This window comes from Grammomys surdaster, unplaced genomic scaffold (assembly GCF_004785775.1).
Source record: "Grammomys surdaster isolate TR1022 unplaced genomic scaffold, NIH_TR_1.0 210, whole genome shotgun sequence".
Taxonomy (NCBI): Eukaryota; Metazoa; Chordata; class Mammalia; order Rodentia; family Muridae; genus Grammomys; species Grammomys surdaster.
In genome coordinates, this window is record NW_021604655.1 from 3131027 (window position 1) to 3156019 (window position 24993).

Genomic DNA, 24993 nt, shown 5'->3' on the forward strand with positions numbered 1-24993 from the left:
TGCATCTCAATGGTGTAGCAGGAGCCTCACACCTGCATCTCAATGGTCTAGCATGAGCCTCACACATGCACAGCCTTGGGTTTCCTCTCCAGGCTGTAACTGCATAGTCACAAGAACACACAGGAGAAAGCAGGAGTGGGCGAGAGCTGGACAGAAACATAACAATGGAGCATTTTAAGAAAGCAAAATTCATAATCCCAGCACTTGGGAGGCAGAGGCAGAGGCAGGTGGATTTCTGAGTTTGAGGCCAGCCTGGTCTACAGAGTGAGTTCCAGGACAGCCAGGACTACACAGAGAAACCCTGGAAACCCTGTCTCGAAAAACCAAAAAAAAAAAAAGAAAGAAAAAGAAAGAAAGAAAGAAAGAAAGCAAAATTCACTACAGTCTCAAAATAAGACAAAGAATTAAAAAAACACACTACAAATCTGATCCTGAAACATCTGTAGTGAAAACGTGGAACTTGGAACCATTATAGGGAGAAGGCCTGCCTGCAGCACAGTCTCCCAGTGCCTGGGAAAGCTCCAGAGACTGTGTAAGAGCTAGAATGTAATTTGTAACTGGCCAGTAAAGCTGAAGTAATGTGGCATCATCAAGAAATGGGTTACTTGCCGGGCAGTGGTGGCGCACGCCTTTAATCCCAGCACTTGGGAGGCAGAGGCAGGAGGATTTCTGAGTTCGAGGCCAGCCTGGTCTACAGAGTGAGTTCCAGGACAGCCCGGGCTACACAGAGAAACCCTGTCTCGAAAAACCAAAAAAAAAAAAAAAAAAAAAAAAAAATGGGTTACTTTGCAATATGAAGAGGAAGCGCTCACAAGTAAAGCACACACAGACTTCTCCTGCAGAGGCCAGAGAGGCCAGCACCGAGGCTCCAACTCTAATCCAGCCTGTGGACCCAACACCCTTTTCTGACTTCCTCAAACACTCCTCTCATATGCACATAATGTATACAGACACAAAGAAAATTAAGCTAGCCATATGGTGCATGCCTTCAAAAAAATCCAAATGCTTTGTTAACCGTTGCAGGGCATCCCATGGGCCAAGTAGTGGATATCTGGCACCCAGAAGCAAGGTGACTGCAACCTCCCAGCCTCTCTTTCCGATTCCAATAGGGTGAGCACAGTCACCCTCTTGGATGGGCCTTTGCATTTCAGATGATAGAGCAACTGGTGTCATCCATAAATCCCACATGTGCCTGCAGGCACTGTCCCTGCACACTGGTGGTGACTAAGCACCATTGTGACAAGCACAGGCGTGGGTAAAAATCAAAGTGGCTGCAGTGGAGCAGGCAGTGAGGAGCAGTCAACCCAGCAGGGCTGATCCCTCTTAGGGGGGCTCCACAGGAAGGAGGGACCCAGACATGCTTGCTCAAAACCATGGTCTCCTAGCTCCCCATCACCCTGCCCCTCGCTCTGAGGGCGGCGCTCTATGGTCTCTGTGATCCTAGCCTTGCTTCCTAGGTGTATTCTCCACAGCAGACACTTTGTCCCCCAGACAAGCCAGCTGCGTGCTCCTCTACAAGGGAGCTCTCCTGTCCTCTGCTAGGTTCGAGTGCCTTACGTTCTTCCCTTATATTATTATTTCCAGCTGCAAACTCATAAAGTAGGTGCTATCTGCCTGCTGGATAAGACACCCCAGAAAACTGGAAGGAAAAGAATTAGATTTCCAAGCACATTATAAAACACACCCAAGTGATGTATTTTGTTTCTTGGCTATTAAGTTAACTTTTTTGAAATGAAAAAAAAAAAAAAAAAGCCTAGAAATCATGTGGGAAGCCCTGGTGGAGTGATGCACACATGTATTCTTGGCTACCCAGGGGCTCGAGGAGGAAGAGGAAGAAGAGGAGGAGGAGGAGGCTCAAAATAAAACCCAAAGAATAGTATAAGAATGGATTTAAGAATGGAACTTAAGCTGGGCAGTGGTGGCGCACACCTTTAATCCCAGCACTTGGGAGGCAGAGGCAGGTGGATTTCTGAGTTCGAGGCCAGCCTGGTCTACAGAGTGAGTTCCAGGACAGCCAGGGCTATGCAGAGAAACCCTGTCTCGAAAAACCAAAAAAAAAAAAAAAAGGAACTTAATGGAATTATGCAGGGAACTACTCCCAAACTCAAATGTGAGAGGAAAATGCAAGCCTAAAACAACAATTATTTGTGAGTTTTAGGAAGAATTAAGAAAAACAGGAGACTTAAGGGGGAATTAGTAAGCGCCATTCTGACTCCGGAGTAACAGTGTGTGCTTGGGATGCCAGCATTTGGGAGGCAGAGGCAGGGGAATTAGTTAAAGGTCCAGACCAGCCACGATTACATAGCACCTTGTTTCAAAAACCAACCAAAAACCTATTGGGAATGTCTTAATTACATATTTTTGTTTGTTTTGGGGGGTTTTGTATTCTGTGTAGCCCAAGGATGGCTTTGAACTTTTTATCCTCCTGCCTCTATCTTCCAAAAAACACCATGCTTTTTACGACCATGATTTTAACAGTCACTCCTGAGTTCTGTGAAAGAGACAGAAAAGCAAACAATAACAAAACAGACTTGTGTGAAAACACTAGTAAAAGAGCTGCTGCCTTCCTTCCCTGTGACGCTCAGGAAAGAGCAAGAGAAGGATACAGTACAAATGAAACACACACAAAAACGTAACCCAAGAGCGAGCCACCAAAATGTGAACAAGGAAGTTTCAAAGGGGCCAGAAATGGTGCCAAACCTAACCCAAGAGCAAGCCACCAAAAGATAAATGTTAATGTTTCAAAGGGGCCAGAAATGGTGCTACATCATGCCAGCATTTGGTAAATGTATGCAACACCATTGGTCATTAGGGAAATATACACATGAAGCACTTCCTATGCACTTAAGAGGACAAGACAAAATAGCAGCAGAGAGTGATGGCAGGGTCTGGAGAAACCAGAGCACTCATATACTGTCACGATACTGCAAACTGGCACACTCTCTCAAAGTCTGAAAGTTCTTCAAAACATCAGTTACCATATAACCCAGAAACTTCACTAGTGAATAGCCTCGAGATAATCAACACTATGTCCACACCAAAGCTTGACACAAAATGTCCCTACTAGCATTACTCGTTATAGGCCAAAAGCGAAAACCAAGCACACGTTCAACAGTTGATAAACGTGGAACATACACACAATTGAGGATTGCTTCAAGTCCTCAAAGCAAAAGCTGTTCTGATTCATGCTACAACATGGATTAACCTTTAAAACACCGAGTATATCTCCAGCTACATATACCTATCCAGAAAAGATAAATCTACAGACAGAAAGTAGGGGAGCCTCTAGGACTGAGAGGCTGGGCAAAAATTAAGAGTGACATCTAATGAGTTCCAAGACTTTTTTGCTTTTTGTTTTTTTAGAGTAAGGAAAATGTTCTAAAACTTAGTGACTGCATAGCTCTGCGAATATACTAAAGCCTCATTGGACTGTATGCTGTAAGTGGGAGGACTTATAACGATATGAACGTTATCTTAATAAAGCAGCGTTAGGAGCAGGAGAGCGGGGCTCAGCCTTTAATCCCAGCAATCAGGAGACAGAGGAAGATGATCTCTGTGGTTTCGAAGCCAATCCGCTCTACCATCCGATACTACAAAGCCCGATGCCTCCCAAGGTGCTCATAAACAAATCCTGGGCAGTTCTCAAGGGTCGGACTGACTTATAAAAGCCCGCCTACTTGTGATCCCTCAGGACTGAAGCTTCATGCCATTCCCGAGGACTCCCCTGGAAGGATAGTGAGCAAACCACCAGGTCAGGCACGCTAGGTCTTTGGACAGCATCCCGACTCCCACTGTGAGCATCATCCCTCCATAGCTCAGTTCCCCCACGCCGCGGTCGATATGCACCTACCCAAGGCACACGCCATGGCGGAGCCCACCAGGCCTCCTCCTGACACCACCACATCGTACACAGTGTCTGCCGAGGAGCCCGCCCATCGCCGACAGGCAACTATTGGGCCTCCTCTGGCTGCGAGTTGCGCGGTACTCCACCAGCGAACGCCGAACAAGCCCGCCATGGAGCCAATGCAGGCCGCCATAATGACTCCGGCCTGTGTCCGCGCCCGGGGCTTCCTGCTGATAGGTCCTGGAAAGTGCTTCCGGGACAGAGCCTTCAACCCCCTTCAGAACCGGAAATCAAATGATTGAAGAAAATCAGCCAATCAGAAAGCGCTCTTGCCTCACTGGGCGGAACAGACTAGGGACTGGAAGCCAATCCGAGGCTAATAGCGTGAGGGGCGTGGCTAGCAGTACCTCGCCGCTCGCGTCGCTGTCACCGCCGCTGTCACCTCTGCTTCTTTCTCCCTCTAGTCAGGAAGATGACTGTGGGGAGGACTACGGGAGGCCCCGAGTGCGCCGAGTGGAGCCGCGAGGTGAGTGGAGAAAGGAAGAAGCAGGATGCTTCAGCAAGGAATCCTCGAGAGTGGAAACTGTTTAGCGTTGCCGTGGAGACAGAGTCAGGGGCGTGTCACCAAAGGGCGTGGAATTACATTTGGCAGCGCTTAGGCACTTAGAGAATCAGTCTTGGGGACATGAGTCATTTGTGCCTTGTACCAGGCTCCGATATTAGGGACCGTATTAATAACAACCCACAAATTAACCTTGGAAATCTTAAAAGCAATCTCTATCTTCATATAATTATTCAGAAAAAGGCGAATCTAGAGGGTGAGTCATTGCCTGGGGCTGAGGAGCTGAGGAGAAACTGGGAGAAACAGAACCCAAGGTTTTTGTTGTTTTAAAGTAAAGAAAATGCACAGAACCTTAATGAAGTTATGAATTCGCAGCTCTTTAAATATACTAAAATTCATTAAATTGGATATGTGTATCCTCTCAAACCCATTTTCTAGAAAACAGATGGGTTAAGCAATTTGCCCCCTAATCTCTAAAAAGGAGAAAGTAGGCTGGTGGTTGCTTAGGGCTGACAGGGTGACAGGATGTAGGAGGGTGATGAGAAGTAAAGGACAATTAAAGGCAGTGGTACCTCAGGGTAGTGGTTGTCAATCTGTGTCACCTAAGACCATTCTGCATATCAGATATTTTTACCTTACAGTTCATAACAGTAGCAAAATTACAGTTATGAATTAACAACGAAGTAACTCTATGGTTGGGGGTGGTCACCACAACATGAAGAACTGTATTAAAGGCTCACAGCATTAGGAGGGTTGAAGACCGCTGCTTTAGGGGAATGATGAAACCGTTCTGAATTATATACTGTGAGAGTTAGATGACTCTGGCTATATTAGAAACCAGGAGAGAATACACTTTGAATGGCTGAGTTGTACACTATGGACATTGTGTTTCAATAGAATTGTTTTTAAAAACGAAAGAGCCAGCAGTATATTATGGCTCAAACTTGTAATCCCAACAACTCAAAATACTAAAGCAGAAGGATAGAGTTCAAGGTCACCCACTGACCCTGTCAAGACAGAGGGGGGCAGGGGAAGGAAGGAGTTTTGCTCCGGATCACATGTTCTTCAGCAACAGAGCTAGGGTGACAGTACATATTCCTCTTTCACTCAGATGGACTGCTCCAATTGCAACTAAGCATCTATTGTCTGCTGCTGGCCTTGCACCTACGGCTCTAAGGACATTTCAGGTCACAGTCCTCCAGCCACACCAGCCATCCCTCTATCACAAGATCCAGTTGAGATGATAAAAATCAGCCTTAAACTCAAAGTCAGACCCTCCCAACCTCAGTGGTTCTGTTCACTTTCCGCACTATAAGCGAAGGACAAGCATGCATTCAGTAGAAGCAATACTCTGTACTTTTATTTTCCTATTTTTACGGTACTGGGGACTGAGCCCAGGATCTTGTGCATTCTAGGCAAGTGTTCTCCATGGAGATAAATTCTTAGCTCCAGATCTCAGTCTTTCTTTAAACAGCAATAGGATACTCTGTTTTGGTGACACAATGTCAGGGACTTGCCGTGTCTAGTGAGTCACACAATCAGGAGAGTGAACAATAGCTATTCTCTAAGTGTCCTGCTCGTTAGGTTAATGTATTAGTACATTTTTACTTAAACCACTGTAACTTGGAATGGGCTTATCTGGATAGAACCGCATCATGAGTGGAAGAGCATCTGCACTCTGCCTAACAGATACAGCCAAGGGCAGAAGCAAGGTCACCAAAAAGCAGTGTTTTTTGGGGGTCCATAACATAATTGAAGAATTACTAGTACTTCTTTCTTCTAAGTGATTATACTTATCAATTGTTTACCTTTTCCCTAAAGTATTGCACAAATATCTACCTTTCTAGACTGTTGTCAGTCATCACTGTACCTGTCTAGAGTTGAGCCATCTGCCCTGTCCCTCCTCTCAAACAATCTGAGCGTGCTGGTCCTAATCTATCCCTGCCCATTTGCTAGAGTTTTCTATGATGTTGTGCAGCAAACTGATACATTATATCCTGAGTCCTGGTGCATTCCTGGTGCCCTCTGATGGGTAGCAAAGACAAGCCTTCCAAGGGCACACTTGTTTATGTTTTCCTCTCATGTTCTCCATCTGCTCTCACTAGAACACAAACATCATGACTGGACTGGCTGGCTTTGTGTCAGCCTGACACAGGCTGGGATCCTCAGAGAGGAAAGAGCCTCAGTTAAGGAAATGCCGGAGCCAACTGTAAGGCATTTCTCAACTAGTGACCAATAGGAGAGGACCCAGCCCATGGTTGGTGGGGCCATCCTTGGGATGGTAGTCCTGGGTTCTATAAGAAGGCAGGCTGAATAAACCAGGGGAGAAAACCAGTAAGCAGCACTCCTCTGTGGGCTCTGTATCAGCTTCTGCCTCCGGGTTCCTGCCCTGTTTGAGTTCCAGTCCTGACTTCCTTCTATGATGAACAGCAATGGGGAAGTGTAAGCCAAATAAACCTTTTCTCCCCAACTTGCTTTTTGGTCATGGTGTTTCATCACAGCAACAGAAACCCTAACTAAGACAATGGCATACTAGGCACCCAACCTGTATTTTCTTGTATGCACAAATGGACAGATGTAATTTGATGCTGATGCTTTACAGTGCTGGGGAATGAGGGCAGTGCTTGGTCCTTTTGAGCATGCTAGGCAAGAACTCAACCACTGTGCTGCACTTGTAGCCCTTAAAGTATCTAAGCTCTGGCTGGGAGGTCCATTCTCCATGTTGCTCTTTCTCCTAGATACAGTTCTCACCACTAATCATCTGTTGTTGGTGATGGCGTGGAAACTGGTTAGAGTATGAGGAAAGTAAGGGTGTCAATGGGAAAATAAGAGAAGGAAGATGGGTAAGAATTGTGTAAATCTCAAGTGAACTGGGAGCAGAGCGTAGCCAGGTCATGGGCAGGATTCCTGGAGCACTGGAAACATACTGTGTGGTTCAGGCTGGTCCCCAGAGTTCTCTTTCTGTGCTGAATGGAGCAGGGAACCGCCATTAGCTCTTCTGCAGCCTTTGCTCAGCACAGCCAGGCAGATACATACACTGTGTTGTGCAATGCCTTCTGAATGAAGAATGCATCTTTCTTTCCGTTGTCCCTTCCTGGTCCCTGACATACTGAAGCATCCAAAGTGGAGCTAAAGCCATGTTTTGAGAACCTTTGAAATTAGAGTTTAACTCTCACTGATTTCTCTTTTGTTTTAGATATTTCCCCCCAAATCCTCCTCCTCAGACACTGAGCCAGAAGATGAGCTGCTTGGAGAAGGGCTGGTTTTGCCCAGAGCTGGCAAACTCCATGAGTTTCTCAGCCCAGAGGAGGACACAGATTCCACTTCTGACTCCACTGGGAGCTTTTACAGAACCCCACAGGTTCCAAAGCAGAAAGGCAGGTGGGATCTACTGAAGCCTCTCTTTCAGTCTGATCCAGACAGTGACTTGAACGGCTCCGAGGATGAGGAAGACTTGGAGAGCTTCTTCCGAGACAAGAACAGGGGGAAGCCACAGGTCCAGGGCCCTCCATCTCTTGGGTAAGCATTGCACTCAGTGGCGGCCATGCTCCAGCACCCTGGGCTGGTCATACCATGTCTCAGGGCCTTGCCTTTCCCCCTGTAAGACCGCTTCTGCATATTGTCATTTATCTAAGATGCAGTCCAGATAGTTCTTGGATCTGCTGCATGTTGTGATTCTTTCTTAAAATATTCATGTCAGGCTGGAAAGATGGCTCAGCAGTTAAGAGCACTGACTGCTCTTCCAGAGGTCCTGAATTCAATTCTCAACAACCACATGGTGGCTCACAACCATCTGTAATGGGATCTGATGCCCTCTTCTGGTGTGTCTGAAGACAGTGACAGTGTACTTACATAAAATAAATAAGTCTAAAAAAAAATTCATGTCTATGGGTGTTTTGCCTGTTTGTATGTATACCATGTTCATGCCTAGTGACCACAGAGAGCAGGGGAACATTGGGTTCCCTGGAACTGGAGTTGCAGACAGCCCTGAACTGCCATGTGGATCCCGGGAATCAAGCACAGGCCCTCTGGAAGAGCAGCAAATGCTTTTAACTGCTGAGCCATCTCTGTAGCTCTTGTCTTGGTTCTTACCCAGTGTTCCTTAATAACTTCGGGCAACACTTAATTAGTTCATGAATCAGTGGATCTGACCAAAGGGATGCATTTCCCAAACATCGTGTCCTCCAAGAACGACAAGTTTCTCACGGCATATATGCTTTATCTCTTTCTTATTGAGACAGGGTCTCATGTAGACCAGGCTGGCCCGAAACTCCTGAACTTCCCAGTTATAACTCTCAAGAGCTTTGGGCATGTCTTGCCACACTGGCCTTTATCAAATGTTCTATGTATTCTCTTCCCTATAACTTTATAAGTGGATAATATTTCTGCCACTCTACATGGGAAATCCAAAACCCTAAGGTTTGAATTGGATCCTTATGACTCTGTGGCCCTGTGCTACCCGACTACACTGTATGCAGTTATCAGAATGCAAAGTGGAAATTCCTGCATGAATTCTTAGAAGATAATTCCCGTTGAGCTGCTGGGATTGCCTGTGTTGTGGCGAGAAGGGAAGCCTAGCTGAGGTTAAGAACCTAGAGGCCTTTGGGGCTTTGGGGCTTTGGATGGAGACTAAGAAGTCTCTTGGTTATGATCTGCTGGGCAGGGAGGAAAAGGAGGGGTTTCTGGAAGGAGCCTCACCTCCTGTGTGCTGGGTCCATCCACAGAACTGCTTTCTCCTCTAGGTGTGGCTCCATGAGGCGCTGCAGCTCCATGACTAGCCTTCCCTCTGACATCCCCAAGACTCAGATCCTGCCAACCTCAGACTCTGGGCCTCCCTCCCAGCACAGAAGTGTTTGCTCTTGGGCATCCTCCATCACTGTCCCTCAGCCATTCCGCATGACACTGCGTGAGGCCAGGAAGAAGTCCCAGTGGCTGGCCTCACCTGCCTCTTTTGAGCAGGAAAGGCTACAGGCCCAGAAGCAGGGCCAGGAAGAGGCAGAGTGCCATCGGCAGTTCCGGGCCCAGCCTGTGCCCGCGCATGTCTACCTGCCTCTCTATCAGGAGATCATGGAACGCACTGAGGCAAGGAGGCGTGCAAGTATTCAGAAGAGGAAGGAGCAGCTTCTCTCCTCCTTGAAGCCCTTCAGCTTCCTTGAAAAGAAAGAGCAGCAAAAGAAAGACACTTCACAGAGAGACTCAGCTGCTGTGGCTCAGACCAAGGTCCCCCCAAAGAAAGCCACTTCTAAAAAGATCCCCAAGTCTATTCTGGAACCAGCCCTTGGTGACAAACTCCAGGGTAAGGATATTCTTGGCATCTCTAGCTACCTGTGGTCTGGTGTTTCCAGGGGTGCTGCAGGAATTCAGGATCAAGATTCAGGGATTACAGTGGGGGGCAGGTAACCCATGCTCTGTGGGTTGGGTCTGTCCCACAGTGGTTCTCAAGCTCCATAATGCTGTGACCCTTTAATACAGTTCTTCATGCTGTGGTGACCCCAACCATAAAATGATTCTCTTGCTACTTCATAACTGTAATTTTGCTACTGTTATGAATCATAATGTAATATCTGATATGTAGGATATCTGATACATGACCCCCCCCCCTTAGGGGTCAAAACCCACTGGCCAAGAACTACTGATCTGTAGGGAAATCAAAAAACCTGGCCCCAGGCTCAGCCTTCAGACCTCTCTCAGTAAGCGTGCACTACAGCCTCTGTACTAGCCTAGGTATGGAAGCAAACACCATAAAAGACATAAAAGACCTCCATCAGCCTGTGCCATCTCCAGCCTGCTGCCTCTGGGGAGGTCACCTCCCTACCCCTCATCTTGGAGAGGAGCGAATTCCTTGGGGATGATTGTTAACTGTTTGTTTGTTTGTTTGTTTGTTGCATTTGCCACTGGCTTTAGCACGTTACTAAAGGAGGGAAAAGGAGGGACCTGTGGTTGCCTTCACATGTAATCCCACAGACTCAGGAGGTCAAGGATGGAGGGTTTGGATAAACCAGAGACCAGTCTGGGCTACAGAGTGAGGCTGTCTCTAAAGGGCAGGGGGAGACCCTGTCTCTAAAGGGCACGGGGGAGGTGTTCTCCAGGTCCTCTTCTTTGATTGCCTCTTCATAGAATCGGAGCTCCTCAGGAAAATCCGAATCCAGATGAGGGCTATGGACATGCTCCAGATGGCTTCCTCTCCTATCAGCACCCCGAGTAGCAGGGCTCCCCGAACGGCTACCCGTACCCAGGAGGAGAAGCTGAGTTTTCTACAGACTGAGTTCGGATTCCAGCCTCAGGTGAACCCTGTGGTCCCGGACTATGAAAGCCTTTACAAGGCTTTCCAGAGAAGAGCTGCTGAGAGAAGGGAAACCAGGGAGACAACTCGAAATAAGCCCTTCTTCCTGAGGACTGCCAACCTGTGTCACACTCCACGATCCTGTGATGCCGCTACTGCTGGCGGAGAGAAGAGAAGAACGCAGGCAGGTAGCAGGGAGGGTCAGAGTCTGCATCCTAAAGTATAACAGAGTAGGCCCAGATCTCAAAGGAAGGCACATGTCTTGATACTTTTCTGTCTTATTTTTTATTTTTTGAACACCTGCTCAGTTGCACGCATATCCACATTCTGTAAAGTAAAAACAAGAACATTCCTTTTCGCACCTCCCTAGATGGATTTTGCAAACGTGAGTCCAAGCAAGTCTCAGAGCCCAGTCTGTCTTAGCTGTGTTCCCGTTGCTGTGATAAATACCTTGTCCACAGCAGCTGAAGGGAGCAGGGCTTATTTTTGCTTGTATTCCCAGGTTGCAGCACATTATGACTGGGAAGACAAAGCCGCAGGAGACTGAAGTGGCTCGTTATGTTTGCAGTCAGGAGGAAGGAGCTCATAAACGCACACATGTGCTATGCTCTTTCTCCACTCTGTCACAGAAGGCGAGTCCTCTCACCTTAACATAGTCCAGACAATCCCCCACTCACATGCCCCCAGGTCTACCTGACCCAGACTCGTCCACATTGAGATTCTCTTCCCAAGTAACTCTAAAGTGTATTCAATTGACCAAACTAATCAGACAATTCCAAAGAACTCTTCTCAGTTGATTAAAAACAGTAGGCCTGATATGCAAGCGTGGGCTTTGTAACTAAACAAAGTTTATCCTCAGTTCTAGTCCTTCCCTGAAACTGAGTCCTAATTAGGATAGAAACTAATAATGTGTTGTCACCAATGTCACCTCCTTTCCTGTAGAAGTCCCCTCAGCCAACAGCTACACCCCTCCCAAGGAGTCATTCTCTGAGTGGTCTTGCTTCTTTTTCTGCCAACACCCTCCCTGTGCACATCACAGATGCTACCAGGAAGCGGGAATCTGCGGTCCGGTGAGTAAGAAGCCACAGCAGACTCATGACAGGTTTTAGCTCCAAATACTGGAACTGGCCCTGCTGCTGGGCCTCTTCTCCAGTATCAGAAACACCTTAGGAGGTGAAGGAATCCTCTGATGGGGCAGAAATATGTGCTACCATCCTTTCAGTCTGCAAGACACAGGGTTAAGTTAGAGATGCCCTGGAACATTTACAATGTAACATGCAGTCCAAAACATGGGATTTTTCAGGGTGATTATCCTGTCTTATGAGCAGTGCAAGCACAGGGGACTATGACAACACAGGGAAGCCTAGGGGTGTGGTCTTACCTCTTCTGGAACACACGTTTAAGGTAAAACATGAAGAACAAGGAAGAAGGGACTGGGAGATGGCTCCGATGGCAAAGCCTCTGCTGTGCAAACACAGAGACCTGAGTTCAGATCCCAGCACCCAAGGAAAAGTGTGCCAGTGTGCCAGCCAGTCTTGCACCTCCAGGTGAGCAGTGGGCAGAGAGAAGTGCAGCCTCTAACTTGTCGGACAGCCCGTCTAGGCAGTGAGGATGAGCAGCTGGGGCCAGCCAGATGGCTGAGTGGATCAATGTCCGTGCTGGCAAGCCTGGCAACCTCAATTCAGTCCCAGGACCCACACAGTAGAATGTGAGAACTGACTCTTGCAAGTTACCCCCTGACTTCCACACACATACTGTGAGAACTGCCCCTCCAAAGGATAAAGAGGAACGAGTCAGACAAAGGCTAAAGAGAAAAGAAGATTCTAGAAAAAGAATGTGTAAGTCTGTATATGAGCCCATGAGTAGCGCTGTTGGTTATTGTCCAGCCTCCTGTCCTGTAGTGTGCTCAGTGTCCTTTTCTTTCTAAAACAAAACAAAAGCCTGTGTATGAAAGTGGAAGGTAGCCAGGGGAGGTACAGGGAAGACGCAGCAGACTCAAGCATAAAGGTGGGAGCAGAACACACCATGAACAAGATGCAACACCCATTGCCCAGACGGTCAAGCCCTGAGGGAGGTTTACTTGGGTCTTGAGGTTCACACTCCGAGTCTGCTGGGCAGTGGGAGCCTATCTCCCTTTTCTATGCTTTTCTTTTTCTTTCCTTCCCTCCCCCTTCCTTTCTTTTCTCTCCTTTTGCTTCAGTACTGGAGAGCAAACTCAGGGCCTTCTGCAACTGAGTCATACTCCATCCAAGTCTGTGGATTTTTTTTAACAGTTCTGCTGACCTGGCTCTGTGGCACTGCTCTCATTTAGTCAGCAGGAAGACCTCTGCCAGAGCTCTGAAGTGAGCAGAAGGAGCTGTGATCCAGCATAGAGCAGAGGCCTGGGAAAGGACTAATACCTCAGTGCCTCCTGGGAGGCTCCCAGGGGATAGTAGGACCCTACTTTGTAGTGATTTATTTTGTGTGCCTGGCCCTTTAAGAGAACTGTTTGACCCTGTGACCTTCACTGTCAGTTGCCTCTTGGACTTCTGGGAACAGGACAGGATAGTAGAAGCCAGCAGAACCTGAGAGGAGGAGGAGGGTCCAGGTGGCAGGAAGAGCAGGGTCAGAGCCTCGGCTTAGAGAAGACTAGGGTTAGAAGAAGGGCTGAGTAGGGCTGAAGAGGAGACAGCTGGCACAGAAAAGAGACTGAGCTGAGCCAGAGATGATACTGTTCGGAGACAGTGGGAAGTGGACTCGGCTAGCAGAGTGAGCAGTTACAGTGGAGTCAGAAGCTGAGCCGAACAGAGAGGCTAGAACCGTTGTTATAGTTTTGGGAAAACTGGAGAAGAAATTGTTTATGCACACTGTGGGGGAACTGAGGGAGGAATGGTTGGGGAAAAAATAAAACCTTTGAAGGGGCTGGGCTGGAGACTGGGAGGAGGGCTGGCAAGGAGTTAAGAGAACTGGTTAGTGTTTGTATGAAAAGGAGACAACATAAAAGAAAAAAAAAACCCACACATAACTGGACCCAATGTAGGTCTAGGCAGAATGGAAGGTTTGATTTCAAGTACCACAGAGCAGAAGCCAGGAAAAGGAGGGGTGGATACTTTGTTGAGGCTGTTGTTGGGGAACCCCCACCCTGTGGTTTTCAGTAGCAGGGGTTTATTTTTTCCCTCTCCTTTTCCTCATTTGGGGTTATTTTGTTTATAAAAGGGTTGAAAGACCAGCTGAGCAACTGGGAAAAACGGGTAAGAGCGGAGAAGCTTGGGAATCAGGAATGGAGGAAAAAGGAAAATAAGAGGGTTTCTTCTTTCTGAAAAAGTAACAGAGTCAGCTTTGCAGCTAGAGAAACAGAGTAGAGGCTTGAAAAAAGTCAAGCACAAGAAAAGGGAGAAGAAACAGCTTCATTCCTAGTGACTGAAGCAGAGAGGGAGTTTTCCCCAGGTAGAGAGGGGGAAGGACCCGTGTCAAAGGGCAGCCAAGTCAAAGAAGTGAAAAGCAGGAAGATGGTCAGAGGAGACAGGACAGGAGACAGGGTTAAGCCCACAACACCTTTTGAGGACAGGCAGTTCTGGGTCACAAACTCACCACAGCATTCCCGGCAGTTACAGCCTATGCCTGCTGATGGGGTCATCCACAAGGTTCTGACAAAATAGCATGGCATCCTGTAGAATGGACCTAAGGTGGTTACAAAGGCAATGATGTCTTATGGGATGGCCCATGTGAAGCAAACTCTCAGTAACTGGGCTACTCAGAATTATTCCCCCAAACTGGGGGGGATTGGTAACAGCTGTACTCGAGGCTGGTCCTCAGTTGCATTGGTTGTCATGGTGGAGACAAGAATCCAGGAATTCAGAACAGCACAATAGAGCAAGAGAGGTTAATACAGTGAGGGACCAGTTGATAGATAAAGGTCGGTATGCTAATATACAACATCAGGTCAACCTGAAGACACAGTCACGGAGCAATGTCATTTAACAGCTGAGGAGCCAGGAAAGAATTGTATATCATTTACAAAAATTATACAAGGCTCAGGAGAAGCCTTCACTGATTTTTTTTTCTTTTACAAAGGTTAGTTTCAGCTGTGAACAAAGCCACATCAAACTCTGATACAAGACAAATGTTAATTGAGACTCTGGCATTTGAAAATGTAAACAGAATGCAAAAAAAGTTATCAGGCCACTAAAGGCAAGGGCAGCACCTACAGAAGAGTGAATCAGGGGGATGACTGATACTGGTTCTAGCATGTATAATGTCACAATAATGGGAAAGCCATAGCTAAAGGTTTTAGATCTCTAAATGCACGGTGCTTTAATTGTGGAAGGTATGATCATTTGCAAAAAGGCTGTGAAAAGCCACTAGAGGTCTCAGATCTCAAAGTGTTTTCTGCTTTAACTGTGGGAAATATGGTCATTTGAAAGAAAATGTGAACAAGGTGTCTCTTGTTTTTTCTAAATATAAACCAAAAAGAAGGCCTAAGCTTCCAGGGGTGTGCAGGTGATACGGCCAGAGCTGTCACTGGACTAACGAGTGTGGGTCCAAGAGAGACAGCCAAGGCAATTTCTTGCCATCGGGAAACCAAATGGGGAAACTAGCTCCAGGCCCTGCAGCAAAAAGTACAACCATGCCCCGTCGGGGCTGCAAGCCAACGGCTCACAATGCTGAGGGTAGAGATGCAGACATTTGAGTGAGGAACTCCAGAACGCAAGGTGCTAGGAGATAAGAGAGTCCAGGGAGATAAAAGGTTCAGGAAGTATGGTACCCAAGTTACAGGAAAGAGAGGCAATGCTGTTATCTCTGTTCTGAATGTACAGAGAGAAACAGAAAGATCACATCAGACACCTGAAAACCCATTAAACAGAATGGAGAAGCAAAAATCACAACAGTAGCATGGCTACACTAAGACCTCATAAGAGTATATTTAGGATGCAGAGATGCTTCCTTCTCAGGTTTGTCAATACTAACCCTAGGCCGAGTTATCGGTATCCCAGGGCCCAGGAAAAGGTCCTGCAAGTGAGAGGCAGCCCACCTACAGAAGCTCTCACATGTGCTTTCCAACATCAGGGAGTTGAATATTTTAGCAGATCAAGCTTTTGTGCCCTTGTTCCTGATCTGTTTGAATGTATTTCTTAAGTGTAGAATCTTGATTATTTTGTCTTTCGGTGGAACCCACCACAGAACTCTAGAATAATTTACACAAACTGAGTGCTCTAAGTTGAACCCAAATGGTCTACATTAAAAGAGGGCTGTTTCCAGATCTTTATGGAAATGGAGATTTGTATTCTCAAAGAACTGTGAACCTAAGTCATTGCCTGACCGCTGTTTATAGCACAGGGATTAGGGCAGACTCAGAAGTCCACCATGCTGGCTGCACTGGCTTTTCCTTTGCACGGTGAATAGTGGTGAGCAAGAGTCTTTCTGACTTTCAGTCCCCCACATAAGCACAGGGCCTAGCCTGTCTACCTCCTCAGAGCCTGGTGAGAATTACATGAGATATAACAGTTTTTTGGTTCCCGGCTGGCAGCTCTGTAAATGGTAGCTATGAGTATGGCTCCAGATGAGGGAAACACCTCACCAAATTTATTGAATCCTAGCTGGGTACAGCCATTTTACCCAGTGTGTTCTGTTCAATCAATGGACTTCTCTTATGTGGGAAATCACAGGACCTAGAGAACAGGAATGGCATCATCTGCCATTGCTTTTCACCCAGAATAGCTGTTGAGATGGGGTTCCCTGTGGGCCAGGCTGACATGAAAGTCACTGTGTAGCTGGGACATCCTGAACATCTGTTCCTCCTGAACTGGGATTACAGGTCTGTGTCACTATGGCCATCCCCAGAATCATTCTTTTCTGTAAACATAGTTGTAACAAATGTATAGGAAATCGTATTCATAGAAACACCGACTAGGGGCTGGAGAGATGGCTCAGTGGTTAAGAGCAGAAGCCTTAGATATGGGTCCCAGTATCCACACTGGGCTGCTCACAATTGTAACTCTAACTCCAGCAGGCCTGAAGCCCTCTTCTGGACCCTGGGGGCACCTGCATTCACACCTATACATACCCCTACCCCCCCTCCAAATATACACATACACAAACAAACAAATACCTTAAGAAAGAAAAGACAAGACTTAGCTGACTTTGCAGAGGACTTCCCATGATTGCTTATACATGTGCCCAGATCATCTCCTATTTTTGCTCTCTCCTTTAGAATGTCACTTGAAAAGAAGGACAAATCAGACATGAGCATTCAGTGGTTGGAGATGCACAAAAAGAACTGTCAAGCCATGTCTAAATCAGTGACCTCGAGGGCCAAAGCCATGGATCCCCACAAAAGCCTGGAAGAGGTGTTCAAAGCGAAGCTTAAAGAGAACCGGTCAGTGTCCTCCGCATGCAGAGGGGTGCCTGTGTTAAAGCTCAGTCAGGCCGAGCAGTGGTGGTGCATGCCTTTAATCCCAGCACTTGGGAGGCAGAGGCAGGCGGATTTCTGAGTTTGAGGCCAGCCTGGTCTACAGAGTGAGTTCCAGGACAGCTAGGGCTACACAGAGAAACCCTGTCTCAAAAAACCAAAAAAAAAAAAAAAAAAAAAAAAAAAAGAAGAAGAAGGAAAGAAAGAAAGCAAGCGAGCAAGCAAGCAAGCAAGCATGGTCAGTGTCCTCCGCATCCAGAGGGGGTGCCTGTGTTAAAGCACATCACTGACTTTGAAATGGCAAATGGAGGCATTAGGGTAGACTACATCATCAGAGGAAGTCACAGACTTTGGCAGGCAATAAGAATTTAGTGTACACGGGGATGGCTGCTTAACTTGCATGAAGGGTTTCTGATTTTGAAAAAGAGTGGTTGCTTCTAGAAACCTTGTTAATTCCAGGAACAATGACCGTAAAAGAGCAAAGGAATATAAGAAAGAACTGGAGGAAATGAAGAAAAGAATACAAACAAGACCCTATCTCTTTGAACAGGTTACCAAGGTAATCCAGACTCTCAACTCTTTCCTGCCTTGGGTCAACAGTTTCTTACAAATTGTAAAAAAGATTTTACTCTGATTATTTTCTTAAAACTCAGATACTCTAAATTGAACTCCAAGGTGGTTAATCTTTTCAATTTGATTGTGCTGAATGACCCAGAAAATTAACACACTATACTTCTGGGTGTGTCAGAGGGTGTTTCCAGAAAGAATTAGCTGAGGAAGGAAAAACTACCCTGAATATGGACAGCATTCCTGGTCTCATAGTCTGGGCGTGCCAGGGGTGGAGGTGGGGATAAAAGGCACAGACACATGGACATTCTCTTGGCTCCCTGGCTGGCCACCATGACATGGACAGCAGCTACCATATGCCTCCCTCTCTATACTGGTGCCTGGCCAGAAGTCCAAAGTGACAGGGCCAAGGGACCATGGACTTAAACTTCTGATAGTTGAGCCAGGGTTTCTTTTTCTGGAGCTCAAGCTGACCTCTAATGTATTGAGTCCAGGCTGGACTTGAACCCACCACCCTCATGCCTTAATCTCCCTGGTGCTGGGATTGTGGCCATGCACCCCCACACCCAGCACTTACAATGCTTACAATGATGAAAGGCAAACTTGCTTTATTAATGCCATTTTACTCCAAACATAGGTCCTTAAAGATCAGCGTGCTTAGAAACATCCCTCAAGGCTCTCTCCAGATTAAGTAGCTTTTAGGCTGAATCATTTGAAAACTATTCTCTAGACTTTAAGAAGGTGAATTCAGTTGAGATCTCCCTAAGGAAGCTCTAGAGCCCTTGAACATCCAGAAAGACCCGCCCCAGGCAGTTAAGTGCTGTATCTGGCTCTGTGTTTCATTGTGGGCTTGAGTTCCATCGTAAAGCACGTGAATTCCCAGGTAATAGTGGATCTCCTCCTCCTTCAGATGCCCTGCCCTCCCCCATGCTGGACTGACTAGAATCTACTTAGGCTGGGCTTTTAGATCCACTTTTGTTGAGAAAGCTTATTCTTTCACCCACAGATCTTTTAACATTAAAAAAAAACCCACAAGGACGCCTGTGGTTTTGTAAAACAAGATAGACTTCTAGCTATTTCAGACCATACTCCTCCTGCTGAGTACTTGTAATATCTTGTTATTCTTCCTGAGGATGTTCTTTAAAGGTGTGGCTCTCAAAGAGCTGCCACCTCCTAGAAGTGTAAGAGATATGGAATTGTATTTGTACCTGCATTTGAACAAGATGCCCATGGACTCATTTTACAAATTATGGCTAAAAATAAGGCTCTCTAATTCCTGTGCCAACTTTTGTCTAGCACCAAAGGTGGGGTGTGGAAAGGGCAGTATTATAAAGACTGGTTATCCAAATAACTCAGAATCACTCCCCCTCCACAGGCCCTTGCCAGGAAAGAAGCAGAACAGCGTTATCGGGATACCCTGAGGCAGGCTGGCCTGGAGGAAGAGTTTGTGACAACCAAGGGTCAAGGCACAGAGGCAGTGTGATGTAGAGAAAGCCAAAGTCAAGGATTCTCATTGGTAAGAGGTACTTGTGTCATCCTCAATGATGCTACCAGGAGGCATCTTAGAGAAGTTACTCCTTTGAGTACCAGCCCTGCACGTAGTAACAGCTCACCCGCTCACCCCTGAGCAACACTGTGTGAGAGGATGAGACTGCGAGTCTGCCATTCCTTCTCCTTATAGCTAATGCCCCAGCATCACCTCTCATAACTGACGTGTCCTAAGGCAAAGAGAGAAAAGCAGGGTGCGGCTGTTATTTCCAGTTTTATTAAGTCCAAGTAATTCCTGTTTTCTCTTTAAAATTCCATTCTATCAAATAAAGTAAATGAAAATGTTGAGACCATTCTTTTGTTTTTTTTTTTGTTTGTTTGTTTTTTGTTTTTTGTTTTTTGGTTTTTCGAGACAGGGTTTCTCTTGTAACCCTGGCTGTCCTGGAACTCACTCTGTAGACCAGGCTGGCCTCGAACTCAGAAATCCACCTGCCTCTGCCTCCCAAGTGCTGGGATTAAAGGCGTGCGCCACCACCGCCCGGCTTTGTTGAGACCATTCTTAAACCTCACAGATGCTTTCAATTGAAAATATTGTTTTTTCAGCATCCATGAAACTACAAAACTCAGCATCCGAGGTTGACAGCAGGTTTTAGAAGACTCTACAACTGCCTGCTGAGCCCAGGCTGGAACAGCAGTGGCTTGAAGAGCTAACCAATCTGCTTGCTGGAATAGTTCACTCATCCTGTCACATCAGAGCATCAAGCAACCAACTAGAGGAGGAGCTTGAGTCTAGAGTCATGGCCTCTGCTAGGGAATGGAAGTACAGAACAGAAATTCAGAGATCAAGGTGGAGCCGAGGGTGGAGGCGCCCTAGCCCAGAGGTAACGGCTCTTTGCTTTGCACTTGACACTTAAGGAGTAGGGATAGAAAGTAAGGTACAGCCCACACCTATCAGGTAGGTGTAAGAGGAACAGAGGTAGGAAAATAGGTAGCAATAAGGAAACAGAAATCTAGGACAGCTAGACTAAATACATTCTCATCAGCTTCCAGTAACCTGGAATCTTGGCAGCTAAACATGTAGGAATACTGTGTATGAAATAAACCATGTCTCTCAGTCCACATTTGCACCTTAACTACAGCATCTTATCAGCATCTGACACACTGGGACACGTCATTTTTTATCATTTGTAGGATTTTTTTTTAAAGATTTATTTATTTTCTATGAATACACTGTAGCTGTCTTCAGACAAATCCAGAAGAGATCATCTGATCCCATTATAGACAGTTGTGAGCCACCATGTGGTTGCTGAGAATTGAACTCAGGACTTCTGGAAGAATAGTCAGTGCTCTTAACCCCTGAGCCCTCTCTCCAGCCCCCTGTAGGATGTTTTTTTCCTCACCCCTTGTAACACCCCATTCAGGTTGTTGACAACCAAAAATGTTAACAGATATTGCCAAATGGCCTCTAGAGTACAAAAATGTCCCAGACTGAGAATCACTCCTGTAGGAAGCACAGGCTGGAATTTTGGAAAAACAAGTAATTGCTAGGAACTTTTCTCCATACTAGAGGATAACTGCGCATGCTGATAACGAATGCTAAGCTGTTCTTTTCTACCATTCTTTGAGAACACTATTTGCATATGTGTGTCAGCAGAGCTCATTCTAAATAAAACTTCTTTGGCCACTGACTCTGTACTCATAGGTGATGTTTGGGGTATCTTTCTGGTCAATAATTGTGTTGTAGGCAGATGATAATGGGCTAAAAGAAGTGCATTTCTCATGCTTAACCATTTCTGGGAAAAATCCAAACTATCCTTTACGACTGCTATTCTATAAGACTTACGTTTAGTGCTGGGTCTGATTGCTAACAGCCACCTGGGCTTGCCAGTTCTTTTCTTTGCTTGCTTTTCCTTCTTTGAGTCAGGGTTTCTCTGTCCTTTTCTTACTGTCCTGTACAACTTTATATGTACAACAGGCTGGCCTGAAACTCAAGAGATCCACTGCCTCTGCCTCCCGAGTGCTAAGATTAAAGGCATGTGGTTTGCCAGTTCTAAACAAAAAGCACTGGTGTTGCGTCTTCTAAGGCTCTTCAGTTTAATTCCACCTATATAGCATGCTAAGGTAAATCAGCACCCTATTTTATGGTTCTTGTAGTTTCCCTTATTTTTAAAATTATGTATATGCTGTGTGTGTGTGTGTGTGTACTTGCATGTGTGCGCACAAGTGTAAGTACCCAGAGCCCAGAAGAGGGCCTTGTGTCCTTAGAGCTGGCTTCCAGAGTGTTGCATGTTGCCTGATGTGGGCTGAAGTGGGATGCCCTGGAACAGCAGCAAGTGATCTTCACTAAGCCATCTCTTCAGCCCAGTCTCTTCAGCCCATCTCTTCAGAGAGTATGTTTTCCCTTCAGAAATTTGTTTATTCCCTGCTTGTTGGGGGACTTGGTTCATCAAGGTCCTTTTTTTTTTTAATTTATCTATTTATTTTATGTATGTGAATACACTGCCAGTGTTTTCAGATACATCAGAAGAGGGCGTCGGACCCCCATTACAGAAGGTTGTGAGCCACCATGTAGTTGCTGGGAATTGAACTCAGGACCTCTGGAAGAGCAGTCAGTGCTCTTAACCACTGAGCCATCTCTCCAGCCCAATCAGTCCTTCTTCTTCTTTTTTTTTTTTTTTTGGTTTTTCGAGACAGAGTTTCTCTGTGTAGTTCTGGCTGTCCTGGAACTCACTCTGTAGACCAGGCTGGCCTCAAACTCAGAAATCCGCCTCCCAAGTGCTGGGATTATAAGGCCTTCTTATTTTTTTAAGACAGTTGTCTCACTGTGTAACCCTGTAGCCCTGGCTGCCCTAGAACTTGTTATGTGTCACAAACTCATAAGAGATCTGCCTGCCTCTGCCTGAGTCCTGGGACTAGAGGCATGAGCTACTGTCCTACTCTTAGCCCCTTCTCTGTTACTATTACTAAGATAGAGTATCTAGTATTTAAGATACTCTATCTTAAAAGAAAAAGACTAATTTTCTTGACCTCTAAGAACATATCTGTTACTAGGCAGTGGTGGTATACGCCTTTAGTCCCAGCATTCAGGAGACAGAGTTCAAGGCCAGCCTGGTCTACAGAATGAGTTCCAGGATAGCCAGGGCTACACAGAGAAACCTTGTCTTGAAAAAAACCAAAACAAACCAACAATAACAAAAATACCCCACATCTGTCTAAAACAGCGGTTCTTAACCTAGGGACCACGTATCAGATATCCTGCATATCAGATATTTACATTATGATTCATAACAGTAGCAAAATTAGTTGTGAAGTAGCAGTGAAAATCATCTTATGGTTGGGGGTCACCACAGCATGAGGAACTGCATTAAAGGGTCACAGCATCAGGAAGGTTGAGAACCACTGCTCTAAAACACGAGCCAAAGAGGTGACTAGGTTGTTTTGTTTATTTAAAAGGAAAACAAACTAGATCATGTGGTTTTTAACTTAAAAAAAAAACAACAAATAAACCCCCTGATAACATGCTATTTTAAGTCCCATAAACAAAACAAAAAATGACCAAGTCAAAGTGTCCAGGATAAGTTGGTACCTCAGCCTGGGCCAAGTGGAGATTCAAGTAATTTAATTTGTACAGCCCAACGGCTGAGTCTTTTACTCAGGTTGCTGGAGGGAGAGTGCACTGCCACAGTGTACTTGGCATCTCTCCCTTCTTCAAAGCAACAAGGCATCTTGAAAACTCAGTGTTCTGGTAAAGTTCTGTGGTCGGAAGCAGGACAGAATTCAACCATATGAAAAGATAGCTGAAAAGATAGCTGGGTCTAGGATGAAAACTCTTCAAAGGAAAGCCTCGACAGTCACAATGAAAATCTTCAGCCAACACATAATTAAACTTGCTCTTGGGACGTTGACCCCCGAACGTTGCACTGAGGAGAGCGGCAGCACAGGTATCCAGCCCACGGCCACTGCTTCGCTCGTGGACTGCATCTGGTGGAGGTTGAAGAGAAGCCCTCAGACGTCCTCCTTCTCTGCCAGGGAAGATGAACAGAGTCGAGGCTAGGTCTTTGTCCTTCAGACTCATTTCAGTTCTGGCAGATTATGAGGCTTCTGGATCTGTTCCCATCATGCACTCTGGGATCAGACAGAACAGCGTCTCCAGGAGTCCGCTCACTCATGTCTGTCTTTCAGTTAGATCTCCTTGGTTTAGTAACTATAAAATTGAAAATAAATAGAGACTAGGTTACGGGCCAATTACAGAAGCAACGTGGGTGCTGGGAATTAAACGTCTGTCCCCTGGAAGAGCAGCCAGTGCTCTTAACCATTGAGCCATCTTCCCAGCCCCCTAAAGCTTGCTTTTATTGTTGTTTTGTGAGACAGGGTCTCTGTGTCATGGAACTTGCTATGAAGACCAGGCTGGTCTCGAACTCAAGTGATCCATCTGCCTCTGCTTTCTGAGTGCTGAGATTAACAGTGTGCACCACCACATTAATATGGCAATAAAATAACCCGAATCTATAGGCTCAATGATTGAGATCATACCTGCCAGTCAGTGACACAAGAACCAACACGAAGCAACCAGTAGTGTTGAAATTAAAACTTATACAGTCAGTGACAATCCAAAGTACAGACAAGCAGGAAAAAGAGCTGTTTCTGTTACAAGTCCTGACGCGGGAACCTATTTGTCAGTGCTCCAGGGTCAAGTCTGAAGGACCCCTAGGGGCAGCAGCCAACACTGATATTCTACTCTCTTATTGTTCAGAGGTTTTGAAAAATAACTGATGAAATCCGTTTCCATCTTGTATATGTATACATGCGTATGAAGGAGGCCCAGATGTTTTTGAAACAAGGACTCTTGGTGGCCTGAACTCAGATTTTGCTCAAGTTAGTTGGCCAGTGTATATCACATACTGCTCATCTCTTCTTCCCCTGTGCAGGACCACAATGCACATGCTGTCAAACCCAGAACTCTTTTAAAACTCCCCATGCTGGGAGTATAGATGTGTGAGACCATGCCTGCCTATTTTACAAGGGTTCTGGTGAGCCAACTGAGGTCTCCATGGTTGTATGGCAAGCACTTGACCAAATGAGCTATCTATCTCTCCAGTCCCACCAGAAAACAGGCAGGGGAAACCAATAAGCCACATTCCTCCATGGTTTCTCTCTGCTTCAGTTCTTGATCCTAGGTTCTTGCCCTGGCTTCCTCCATGATGGACCTAAAAGTTGTAATAAATCTTTTCCTCCTCAAGTTTTTTTTTTTGGTCATGGTGTTTAAATCACAGCAGCAGAGAAACAAATTAATGTATTAACCAAATGCAATATATGGGCCTTGTTTCAATTCTGGTTCAAATTGGACAACCAAAGATATTTTTGAGGAGATAAAAGACAGAAACTAAATATTGGAGTATAAAAATTTACTACTAAATTTGCTGGCTATGGAAATATGGTTCTTTCTTACATTCTTATCTTTTCAGAAGTATATTCTAAAAAGTTACAGATAGGTCTAGGACACTTTAAAGTATTCTGGCACAAACAGTACGTGAAAAAATAAAAACCAGTGAAACAGTAAGTACTGAGGGGCTGGAGAAAGAGCTCGGCCCTGAGGGTCACTGGCTGCTCTTGCAGAGGACCTGACCTTGGTTCCCAGCATGCACATGGTGGCTCACAGCCACCTGTAGCTCCTGTCCCAAGGGATCTGATGCCCTCTCTGGCCTCCTAGGGAACCAGGCACACTGAGGACCACAGGCAGACAAGCAGACAAATAGATGTAAATACAAATAATTGTTCAGGTTGAGTGAAAGGTATGCACATTTTTATACTAACGTCTCTCTCAACAGACCCTCTAAAAGCTAGTTCCATAAGACACATTT

The 24993-nt window shown here is 45.9% G+C and overlaps 3 protein-coding genes across 4 annotated transcripts in view; 1 reads left to right on the forward strand and 2 right to left on the reverse strand.

Annotated features, from left to right (window-relative positions):
- Coq6 (coenzyme Q6, monooxygenase) overlaps window positions 1-4111 on the reverse strand; it is a 13561-nt gene extending 9450 nt beyond the window's left edge. The window contains exon 1 of the mRNA XM_028771944.1: window positions 3851-4111. Within this exon, the coding sequence (XP_028627777.1) occupies window positions 3851-4037 (187 nt within the window). The 5' untranslated portion in view covers window positions 4038-4111. The remainder of the gene's footprint in view (window positions 1-3850) is intronic.
- A 205-nt stretch (window positions 4112-4316) lies between these two features.
- Window positions 4317-20820, forward strand: Fam161b (FAM161 centrosomal protein B). The gene is made up of 9 exons (XM_028771891.1): window positions 4317-4370; window positions 7603-7925; window positions 9149-9702; window positions 10524-10873; window positions 11632-11759; window positions 16880-17044; window positions 17537-17636; window positions 19020-19160; window positions 19736-20820. Exons 1-8 carry the CDS (start codon window positions 4317-4319, stop codon window positions 19125-19127), a joined length of 1782 nt encoding a protein of 593 aa, XP_028627724.1. The 3' UTR covers window positions 19128-19160; window positions 19736-20820.
- A 1737-nt stretch (window positions 20821-22557) lies between these two features.
- The window catches only part of Znf410 (zinc finger protein 410), a 30090-nt gene continuing 27654 nt past the window's right edge, over window positions 22558-24993 (reverse strand). For both annotated transcript variants that reach the window (XM_028771877.1, XM_028771876.1), the window contains exon 12: window positions 22558-23336. In XM_028771877.1, coding sequence (XP_028627710.1) covers window positions 23298-23336 — 39 coding nt within the window. In that variant the 3' untranslated portion in view covers window positions 22558-23297. The remainder of the gene's footprint in view (window positions 23337-24993) is intronic.

Coding starts and splice junctions, on each gene's coding strand:
- Fam161b (XM_028771891.1), top strand. CDS start 4,317: ATGACTGTGGGGAGGACTACGGGAGGCCCCGAGTGCGCCGAGTGGAGC. Junction 9,703..10,523: donor CCTTGGTGACAAACTCCAGG/GTAAGGATATTC, acceptor GCCTCTTCATAG/AATCGGAGCTCCTCAGGAAA. Junction 17,637..19,019: donor TCTTTGAACAGGTTACCAAG/GTAATCCAGACT, acceptor CCCCCTCCACAG/GCCCTTGCCAGGAAAGAAGC.